We start from the raw sequence: 11,672 nt of genomic DNA on the forward strand, positions 1-11,672 counted from the left end.
TTAAATCATTAACTTCATCTCTGATGTGCATAATTAAAAAACTGACTAAATATGCTTCTTGGGTAGTTGCTATTACCTCATGTTTCCCCTGATGATCGTTTTTCACGCATTATTCTAGATGTTAGAACGGGCAGAATAAGCAGAATTTGTCGAATAGAATAAAGTCGGTCTTGTAAAAATTCGTAAATTATTTGATTGTTTTATGGATGTTTTTTTAAGCGAAGTTGTTGCTTTGATAAATGGGATACTTTCTACCTTTGTAAATTAGTCCTTTTTATGAATTTGTACAACCAGTTAGTCCAAAAGTTTGTTATTTTATCAATTTGGATAATATGTAAGAAAACATTATTTGCTTTCTCAAAAAGAGATTTCATATGTAGCCATAAAAAGTAGTACCAATTCTACATCTTGTTGCTTAATTACAATACAATAATTTGCTTAATTTAACATCGTGTTGGATTGACAGCAACAGCGTATTCCTTGATTTATCCTGCAGGAACACCTCACCCTTTGTTTTCCATGATATGCTTTAACTGATCATATTTTAACCATCATAAAATTTATACATATATAACATTCCAAATAGTTTTGGTTAAAATACGTGTTTTGGTATATAATTTTGGTAATTATTAAGAAAAATCGAAATATAGCATCATTTGCTGATAAATAATAATAGATTTGTGGCATCTTAAAAATAAGATTTAGATAACATAGCTCCAAATCTCGCAACCGGGCATTCCCTTTCAAGCTCTCTGAACAAGGTTCAGTATTGACCGCTGAACTCTTCGCGATATTCAAAGCTTTATCCTACATCACAACATAATTCTTCAAAGAATGGCTAATCCTGACCGATTCCTGAAATGCTCTCGATCGTTTGCTGTAAGAGAAGTTCAACCATCCTCTGGTCATCGACTCACCGTCAATTAAATATAATAGAAATATTATATAATTCTATGAATTGGGAATTTCTATATGATTCTCACAAAGGTTTGTTAAATCATTAACTTCATCTCTGATGTGCATAATTAAAAAACTGACTAAATATGCTTCTTGGGTAGTTGCTATTACCTCATGTTTCCCCTGATGATCGTTTTTCACGCATTATTCTAGATGTTAGAACGGGCAGAATAAGCAGAATTTGTCGAATAGAATAAAGTCGGTCTTGTAAAAATTCGTAAATTATTTGACTGTTTTATGGATGTTTTTTTAAGCGAAGTTGTTGCTTTAATAAATGGGATACTTTCTACCTTTGTAAATTAGTCCTTCTTATGAATGTGTACATTCAGTTGGTCCAAAAATTTGTTATTTTACCAATTTGGATAATATCTAAGAAAACATTATTTGCTTTCTCAAAAAGAGATTTCATATGTGGCCATAAAAAGTAGTACCAATTCTACATCTTGTTCATTTTAATAGTAGATCATTTCTGAACATTAAAAAAATCTCTTTCGCTGGACCTTTTCATTCATAATTATATTATGTTTGAAGCCCTTAATCAAAATAACATGATTTTCATCGAGTAATGCTTTCAAATCCTCGTCTTGTTCAAATTTTGTTGGCTATTTAGAACTTTCTTTATCTTTGATGTCAAAATCACCACTTTTGAAACATATATAAGCTTCTCACAGTATTCAATGGTCTTCACCCGCCTTTTTCTTCACAAATACAGACATTTTCAACGCATTGAAAAAATGTTTCGTTCACACTTCGACTAAGTGACACATATATACTGAAAACATTGCATTTGACTTTTTTTTAACTGTACCATCTTTACATGTACAATGGGTCCTCATGTAATCTCTCATTTATTATATTCATCTGATCTCACATTAAGATAATCGGAGAAGAAATTTAAATGTGAGTCTAAAGATGATCATTGAGAGCGAAGTAGGCACAAACATTTTTTTGGAATTAATGAATTCCGTATACGGTAATTTTCTGTTTTGTTTGAAAATCAACCTTTTAGCGATCTTGTTTTTATTAATATAACATGTTTCGACAGTTAATGTTTCTTTCATCGATGAACTAAACTTACAAAACTTTTTTCGCGGGTTTGGTTGGAGTAGAGGTAAACAGGACGGTCCTCCTACTGTTACGATAGTCGCGGGTTCGAATCTTGCCGGTGCATGGTCGTATATTTATGTTTGTGATTTTTTAACATTTGTAGTTGTCCTTAGGCAAGAGTGCAAAATCCGACAAGGAAAATGATCCCAGTCACGCCAGTAAAAGTAAACACTTTTTCACCAGATGACTTACAGAATTTCATTCAGATTAAGCTAAAATTTAATTCAATCTAAAATAAAATGTATAATTTATGTTTCTTTTACTCTCTATTTATGTAAAATATGACCATAGATATAACAGATCAATTGAAAAGTCACATATATGGCGCTACTAGACTTATATCCATATGTTTTTTAGTTAGTCCTAACCCCCAAAAGACCTGTGTATAAATTTGACAGCTGTCGGATCATTAGTTTGTGAATTACAGCATTTTGAGTAAAGCAACTTTTGTTATTATGAAAAAGTGGATAAAAAGGAATTTCGTGTGTAGGTAAAATATTGCTTTTTGAAGGCAAAATATGCAGTTTTTCGGACACTGCCCCAGAAAAATCAACCATCAAGATTGGTATGCTAAGTTTAGATGTGGTGAAATGAGCACCGAAGACGGTGAACGCAGTGGACGCTCAAAAGTGATTGTTACCGACGAAAACATTAAAAAAATCCACAAAATAATTTGGAATGATCGTAAATTGAAATTGAATGAAATAGCAGACACTCTAAAGATATTAACTGAACGTGTACATCATATCATTCACGAATATTTGGGTATGAGAAAGCTCTGTGCAAAGTGGATGCCACCAAGCTCACTTTTGACCAAAAACAACGATAAGTTGATGATTCGGAGCAGTCTGGAAGCTGATCAAGCGTAATAAACCCAAGTTCTTCCGCCGAAATGTGAGAATAGATGAAACATGGTTCCATCGTTTCACTCCGAAGTTCAATCGACAGTAATCCGAGACGACTGCACAGGATGAATCCGCTCCAAAGCGTGGGATAACGCAACAGTCATAACGCAACATGAAATAATTTTCATTGACTACCATGAAAAAGGAAAGACCATCAACGGCGACTATTACATAGCATTATTCGACCGTTTGAAAGACGAAATCGCCGAAAAACGGCCGCATTTGAAGAAAAAGAAAGTACTTCTTCACCAAGACAATGCACCGTGTCAAAAATCCATGAATCCGGCTTCGAATTACTTCCTCATCCACCGTATTCTCCAGATCTGGCACGCAGCGACTATTTTCTATTCTCAGATCTCAAGAGAATGCTCGCTGGGAAGAAATTTTCGTCGAATGAAGAGGTGATCGCCGACACTGAGGCCTATTTTGAAGCAAAGGACAAATCGTACTACAAAAATGGTATCGAAAAGTTGAAAATCACCCTTGAAGGGAATTATGTTGAATAAAAAACTATTTCTGGCTTTTCAATTGACCTGTTAACTAGTAGATAATTTTTTACAAAACTCGCAAAATAGCACAATGTAGCGAAATATAAAATAACTTTGGGTTATTCATTTCTTTATTTTACCTTCAATTGAAATTAGTTTGTGTACATATACTATGCTTAAAAAATATTACAGATTTTGAAATATATTTTAAAAATCACTATACGCATTAAAATCTTCATATTCCTGATTTTGTCTGAAGGATATTCATTGTCATTATATTCATTATATCATTGACGGGCTGTGTTAATAATACTTGTGATGATATTCTTTTACGTCGTTGCAGATGGACGTTTCCATTATTTCGTAAAGGATTTGTAGGAGCTCTTACGGAAGACGACATATATCCGCATTTAAAATCTCACGACTCGGCAATACTGGGAGACAAATTGGAGAGAGAATGGAAGAAACAGATGGAGAGCAACAAGAAGAACCCATCTCTATGGAAAGCGCTATTCAAAATTTTTGGAAGAGATCTCATGATTATGGGGACATTCATATTAATCTATGAAATGATTAGGTAAAATAACTTGTAATACAAGGTTGTTCAATAAGTTTTGTCGTTCGATAACATACTAGCTCCAATCAGAGGGAGTTTGAATCTGACGAATTGGACGGATTTTTTTCTTAATCTGTACGTCAAGCTGTTTTAATGTAATCTATGGATGACTATTCTTTGTAAATTTTTGGATCTTTACTTTCCAATAATGCTTCCTAATGCTTTTATAAAAATATTTTCTTGAGAAACTGAAGCATACAGTATGTTATGAAATAATCTGTGGCCTACATTTCTCTATTGATATTTTATAGTGTTATATGGTGTATATCGTTAAATCTGTTGGCATAGTTTTCTTTCTTCTTGCACTAGTAATTCCAAATTTTTTCAAGTAGCACAATAGATTTCTCCACCAAGTTCGAGATCATGTTTTGACAATTTGTAACAATTTTTGGTGGTTCTTTTTCACACTCTTCTTGACCGCTAATGAATGTGAAAAAACCCTAATATGTTTGAGTCTAATTTCGGTCTAATTATTTCGATCTACGATACTTTTCTTCAAGACCGCTGCTAAATGAAAACTTGCATGCTCAGTTTAGCACTCAGGTAAAGCAAATATTAAACTGTATCAAATATTTTAATTGTAAAATTGGAGATAAGATTATACAAGGTGTAGTTTTGCACTTATTATTATCTCCTTCCGCTTTAGAATGCAGCTTTAGTAAATGTCAAAACTTGTTTACAAACAAATATTTTGTAGCAGTTTATCTGTGATAGTTAAACCTCCAAAAATTTTTCGGTATGAATGGTAATATAATTTGCTTAATTTAACGTCGTGTTGTATTGACAACAACAGCGTATTCCTTGATTTATCCTGCAGGAACACCTCACCTTTTGTTTTCTATGATATGCTTTAACTGATCATATTTTAACCATTATCGAATTTATACATATATAACATTCCAAATAGTTTTGGTTAAAATACGTGTTTTGGTATATAATTTTGGTAATTATTAAGAAAAATCGAAATATAGCATCATTTGCTAATAAATAATAATAGATTCCTGGCATCTTAAAAATAAGATTTAGATAAGATAGCTCCAAATCTTGCAACCAGCTATTCCCTTTCAAGCTCTCTGAACAAGGTTCAGTATTGACCGCTGAACTCTTCGCGATATTCAAAGCTTTATCCTACATCATAACATAATCCTTCAGGGAATGGCTAATCCTGACCGATTTCCGAAATGCTCTCGATCGTTTGCTGTAAGGGAAGTTCAACCATCCCCTGGTTACCGACTCACCGTCAATCATCCGTACCCTTTATCAGAATGGAAATGAACCAGGAAATGACTGCGCGGACAGTGAGGCTATATCGGCAGCCTCCTCCCCCCTCCCCATATACGGATGTTTTCTCCACTGTTCGCGTTCCCTCCCTTCCCTGTGGTTTCTCGTACAGTCACTTGATAATTTCGAGCCCGCCTGCTCATTCACTGCTCACGTGAGTTTTGTCATCGTGCTCTTATTTCAGTCTATTACATACTGCACGACTGTCCACGGCTCATCCAGTCTAGAACTATGTATGGGCTGCAAAATTTTAGAAAAGACTTAACAGGAGAAATCAGGAAACAGGACAAGTTTAGTGTTGCTGGCCAAATAACTATTACCACTTCTATGGTATGGGTGTTGATATGTGCTGTCTGGATAGAACCTCTACTTCGTTAAGATTGTGTTTGTAGTCCTGTATTTGTGCTCATTTTTAAATTGTATATACACTATTTATACTTTTAGCCTCCCTGTTTGTGTTATTAATTTTATTTGTTTATTAATTTATTATTTTATATATACACTTATTGTCTAGTCCCGTCCTCTTGAAATGACGACACACGGCAAAGCGGCATAAATATTTAGATAACACAATATGATAAAAATAACAGAATAATGAAGATATCTGAATATAATATTGAAGTGTATCATTCAAGAGCTCAATGTATAAAATATATGTAACAATTATTGCTTTCAGTATTACCGCATATACACTTAGACAAGAGAGAGACCAAGATATATAAGGCAAGTGACCAGAAATCTTTGCCGTTAAATTGTTTAATGACGAAGTTTATCATTATTTATTTTTAAAATCAATTCTGGACTATTTCTTTCTGGAGAATTCTTTGTAATTCTGGAACGTAACACTTTTGTATAGTTTCTACGTTTAAACAAAACATTATAGGGGCAATGCTATCAATTAATCTTATAATAACAAATAAACTGGCTGCCTTGTTAGATATGGTAATGAAACAAAAATAAAATTGCTAGAAAATATAACAAAGAAGAACAGCAAACCTTAGCTAAAAAATTTCTCATATTGCTTATCGAGCACAAAACTTATTGAATAACCTATTAATATAACATCAATTAAGCAACTAAAACAGAATCATACCACACGTTAAATAGATTATGATGCAGTTTCTTTCAGAATATCCTTACCCCTAACATTATCAAAATTGTTAGATTACTTCGATCCTCAAGTGAAAATGTCCCTGAATGATGCCTATTTCTATGCTGGTATGGTCTCATTGACCACCCTGGTTCAGGTTTTCGTAATACACCATACAATGCTCCACGTGTTTCATATGGGCGTACGAATGCGAGCTGCCTGTGCGGCCTTGGTGTACCGTAAAGCAATCAGACTTAGTAAGACTTCGTTGGTTTCGACGACGGTGGGACAAATGGTTAATTTGATATCGAACGACGTCTCCAGATTCGAAGTCTGCACCATCAACGTACACAATATTTGGATTGCTCCTATAGAATTGTTCGTAATATTATATTTGCTGTACACGAATGTCGGATGGACTGGTCTGCCAGGGGTTGGGATTTTGCTATGCTTCATTCCGTTTCAAAGTAAGTAATTTTTTCCATATTGTCCTTGAAGTGCAGATCTAAGATTTTTGAGTCAAACTTAATCACAATTGTGTGATTGATGTATTCTGACTGGTGCACAGCACTTAAGTTTAAAAGGCGGCACAGTTTTCGCACTTAGCTTAACACCCTTGGTTTCAACATGTGTTTATATATATTTTTTATGATATTTATTATAGCCATATAGTAAATTACTTTTAATAAGTTATTTGTTTTTATTTTTATTTTCTACGGTTTTAGGATTACAAAGTAATTATTCTACTGTAGACACTTGGGACTTAATATCTATGTCATTGTTTTTAACGTGCACTGAAGTTTACTTATGACTTCACTGAACATCTAGTTCAAAACTGATTTACTCTCTTTAACCATCTGACTAAGCCATCGTTATCTAGAAGCTGCAGAACCTCAACATTGATATGCTGACGGAGCCTTTGTTCATGTCTTTAGGCATGGTCCTTGCTAACGTTATCGATAGATCCTACCTTCAGGTTCTTATTCAGATTGTCGTTACGAATGTACCATGAGTGAATGAGTTAATTATATTTTCATTTTAGAGGTGACATTTTTTTACATTCCAATAAATTAATGCTAAAATTTTATTATGACGTATCCAAAATTGTCAAATTAATCATGAAACTAACTGGTTCTTGAAATACGATATTATTAAAGCATGATTTCTTTCCAAACTCTCATCTAAGAGCAACTTACTGGATTCTATTCCAAGCAACTATTTCTTCAATCTTTTGCATGGTCTATTAAAGCCTCGCTGTATTAGGTCGATAAGATATTAGTGACTTTGGTAGAAATGTCGCGTTTTAGGATATTGTAACGTAATGAAATGTTTCTTCTACTAAATTTTATTAGTCGAAATTTCTTTCTGAAAAAAGAAATAACACGCTGGAGAAGATTTTGTAAACTGTCCAGTATTGTAAGATATGTTTATGTCCGGTACCAGAAAATAGATAATGCCTAAAATTGTATGTTTTATGCTCAAACAGTCTAAGTATTTCAGTGTTTAATTTCAAATTTTGGTATGATAATGTATTTCCCTTCACAAGGCAGAAAAACCAAATAACAGCATTAATATTCCTTTGTAAACGACTCCAGTCCCACTGCCTCTTTGGCAAATTATGTCCGCTGATCTTAATATTACATCACATCATTTCTGCCGCGTTTTAAATCTTTATGTATCACATTTTAATAATCAACATTAACTAGTTAACAAGTGTATCTTCAATATGTCTGATTGTGCCTTTACCTCAGTTTATTACTTTATTATTTCTAGTGTGGATGGGAAAGAAGACATCATTATACAGGTTAAGAACGGCTATCAAGACAGATGAGAGAATTCGTGTAATGAATGAGATAATATCCGGAATTCAAGTGATTAAGATGTATACGTGGGAGAAACCTTTCGCGCATATAGTGGAGGTCATCAGAAGGTAATAGTAAAAATATTAATCATTTTAATTTACAAGGCTGTCCAAATCTTTTCATGTGCAAGAAAATTTCTTTCTGGTTCATTCTGTTCTGATATTTCCAATTATTGTGAGGATAAAGCCACAATTATTTAGAAATACTGTGAAAATGACCCATTATTCTGTTCCTGACTGGAAGCTACTCACATAAAGTCAGATCTGGTGATTAAGGTGGACGTTCCACAACGGTTATTTTATTTTTAGCTAGTGAATAGTTAGCACAGCTATATGTATCGGTATGTTTCCATGATGCCTTTCTTTGCTTTTTATTGAACACAGAAGGTAAATAATTTTCAACATTCCATTTTAACTGTTATTTAATACCCTTATTTCGAAAAAATATTCAGGTATCCAGGTATCCAGTCTTCAGTTTGAGTTCTATTATAGTATGAGTTATTCGGTTTTGATCTTCCACTCTCGAAAGTAAAAAAGTATGCCCAGCTATATTCTTAGATGTAGCACAAGCTTTCGATAAGGTTTGGAATGAAGGCCTTCTTCATAAGCTACAAAAAATGCTACCAAGACAACACACCTATAGAACTATTAAAATCATACATTACAACCAGAATGTTTGGAGTCAAACAAGAAGAAACTTACTCTAAAATAAAGAAGCTAAAGCGGGTGTACCACAAGGAAGTGTACTGGGACCAATGCTTTATCTACTTTACACTTGTTATATACCACAAATGGAAAATATCACGATGGCTACATTTGCTGATGATACTGCGATTATAGCTGTCGGAGACAATAGTGAAGAAGCCTCACGAAAATTACAACAGGCAAGTGACAATATAAATAATTGGACACAAGCTTGGAAAATAACATTAATGAAAGTAAGTCTGTACATGTGCAGTTCACCTATAAACAGACCGTACAAGCACCACTAACATTAAATAATACTATCATCCCATATAGCAACAACGCTAAATATCTCGGAATGAATCTCGATGTAAAACTTCGCTGGAAGGAACATATAAAGAAGAAAAGAAAAAAACTGGAGTTGAGATGCAGGAAAATATAGTGGCTAATTGGAAGAAAATCACAATTATCAGTACATAATAAATTGCTATTATATAAGTAAATATTGAAACCTATATGGACATACGGAGTTCAATTATGGGGATGTTCTGCAAAGAGTAACATAAATAAAATACAAATTTTTCAGAACAAAGTCCTGAGAGGTATTGTAGGTGTATCCAAATACTATAGAACTGATTACCTACATCGAGACCTTCAGATACCCACAGTCAGTCAAGAAATCAAGAGAATTGCAAGGGGGCATGAGGAAAGGCTCCATTCTCATGAGAATATTGAAATATTGCAGCTTTTGGATACCACCAGAACAGGACACAGACTCAAAAGAATCAAACCATCTGATCTTGTGTAGTGTTGTGTAGTGAGGTGCATATATTAAAAAATACAGAAGTGACATGTATAAACATTATTTCACCAGGGACTGAGATAGGGCCGATGGGTCCTCCTAGTTATATATCTAGTTTTAAGTTATCATAAAGACAAATTGTAGGTTAGACGGAAACGACTAGTAACAATGTATTAATTAAATAATAAAAAAAAATCTTCCACTGCAACATGTAGTAATAATTTCAAGGACAAACATAGATTAGCTCGTTTGCTCTACACAAGAACGTTGCAATTTTGTCGAAAATTCCTTAAATTTTTTTAAACAATTCCAGATTTGCTTCAAATTATTTTTTAAATTGTTTTTTAACGTTATTAACCCAAATACTATAAACTGAACCATCAGGAACAGACCAAAAAGCACAATTTAATGAACCATAATTTTTTTGCACGGCTATTCAGATTTTTTTATTATCAATAATTGCAGTTTGACCCTCCCATATAAATTAGTTACAAATCGATACACTGGTATAATTAGAATTATTATTAAGTTCTAATGGTGTTTTTACAGGTCAGAGATGAGCGAAATTCGTAAAAATTCAGTGATAAAAGCGTTGACTATGTCCTTAAACATTTTCTTGACAAGAGTATTAATTTTTATATGTATATTGGTGTTCACACTGAGAGGAAACGTTTTGAACGCTAAATACGTGTACGTCTTGTCGCTCATGTACGAACTACTACGACAAGGAGTGAGTCATGCCTTTGCTCAAGGCATTACCCAATTGGCAGAAGCTTCGATATCGGTCAAAAGGATTAAGCAGTTTCTAATGTACGACGAAATTTACGAAACCGATCATATTTCTAACCACAAACAACCAACTAAAGTATCAAGTAAAGACAAAGGTGTTGTAATGGAGAACGTGTCCACTAAATGGGTTAAGTCGTCCAGTGATAATTCGTTAGAACAAATTAATTTTAAGGTCGTACCTGGAGAACTAGTTGCTGTAATAGGTATGTATATAAAACAATACTTTTTAATAGGTATACCACTCAATAACACACCACTCAATACTGTCTGTTTTAACTAAGAAAAATAAGTGTTGTTTTTACTTAATTCTTAACTAATGTTTTTAATAATCAATCAAAATATTTCCACCTTTTTTCCATCTTTTAGACAACATATAATACCAAGCAATACAGTGTCGAGGTTGGGACCCAATCATCGATTTTTTTTCGCACTTCTCCAGTGTTTTGACGCCATTCAAGCCATACCGCATTGATTTGAACCATTTGATTGGTAACCAGAGACCACTATGTTTGGTCAGTGGCCATGAATATTGCTCTTCGGTGTCGATGTTGATGGTTCTGCTTGGTATTGTCATACTATATTTAGTCCTCCCAGAAGACCTAACCGCTCTCATCAGGTCCTATCTCTCGGACAGATCTTTCCAGGTCAAGATCAGGGCGTCACTTTCCAGTCGTAAACAAATCGATGCTGGCGTACCTCAAGGTTCCCCGCTGGCCCCAGCCTTATTTAATCTCTTTATTTCAGATATGCCGAGAAAAGAGCATATTGACGTCGCCTTTTACGCTGACGACACTGCTTTCTTCACGGCCGCCAGGTTCGAAGTTACAATTCATGAACGTTTACAGAAGCAGCTCGATCATGCGGTCAAGTGGTTCAAATTCTGGAGGTTGCAAATCAACCCCCTGAAAACCCAGGCCATCATTTTCCACAAGAAGCGTTACGCACTGCGCGTCTCGCAACTTAAGATCGACACCGCAATAATTCCATAGCTGGATAATGTCACGTACCTAGGCCTTCACTTCGACCGACGGTTCGGTTGGCATTCCCAAATCCAGAAAGCAATCCAAAAAGGTTCGGGGATAGCAAACCTGC

At 34.3% G+C, this 11,672-nt stretch overlaps 1 protein-coding gene across 5 annotated transcripts in view; it reads left to right on the forward strand.

Moving 5' to 3' along the window:
* The window catches only part of LOC143193519 (putative multidrug resistance-associated protein lethal(2)03659), a 34,267-nt gene that overhangs the window by 5,861 nt on the left and 16,734 nt on the right, over positions 1-11,672 (forward strand). For 2 of the 5 annotated variants that reach the window (XM_076399771.1, XM_076399770.1), the window contains exons 2-5: positions 3,801-4,034; positions 6,484-6,911; positions 8,218-8,374; positions 10,341-10,783. In XM_076399771.1, the coding sequence (XP_076255886.1) occupies positions 3,928-4,034; positions 6,484-6,911; positions 8,218-8,374; positions 10,341-10,783 (1,135 nt within the window). In that variant the 5' untranslated portion in view covers positions 3,801-3,927. Of the gene's footprint in view, positions 1-3,800; positions 4,035-6,461; positions 6,912-8,217; positions 8,375-10,340; positions 10,784-11,672 lie in introns of those variants that run through there. The other 3 variants (XM_076399772.1, XM_076399773.1, XM_076399774.1) reach the window with 3 other exon arrangements.

This window comes from Rhynchophorus ferrugineus, unplaced genomic scaffold (genome assembly GCF_030347505.1).
Source record: "Rhynchophorus ferrugineus isolate W39M unplaced genomic scaffold, kcgeb_rfMv2 rfM3, whole genome shotgun sequence".
Classification (NCBI taxonomy): domain Eukaryota; kingdom Metazoa; phylum Arthropoda; class Insecta; order Coleoptera; family Curculionidae; genus Rhynchophorus; species Rhynchophorus ferrugineus.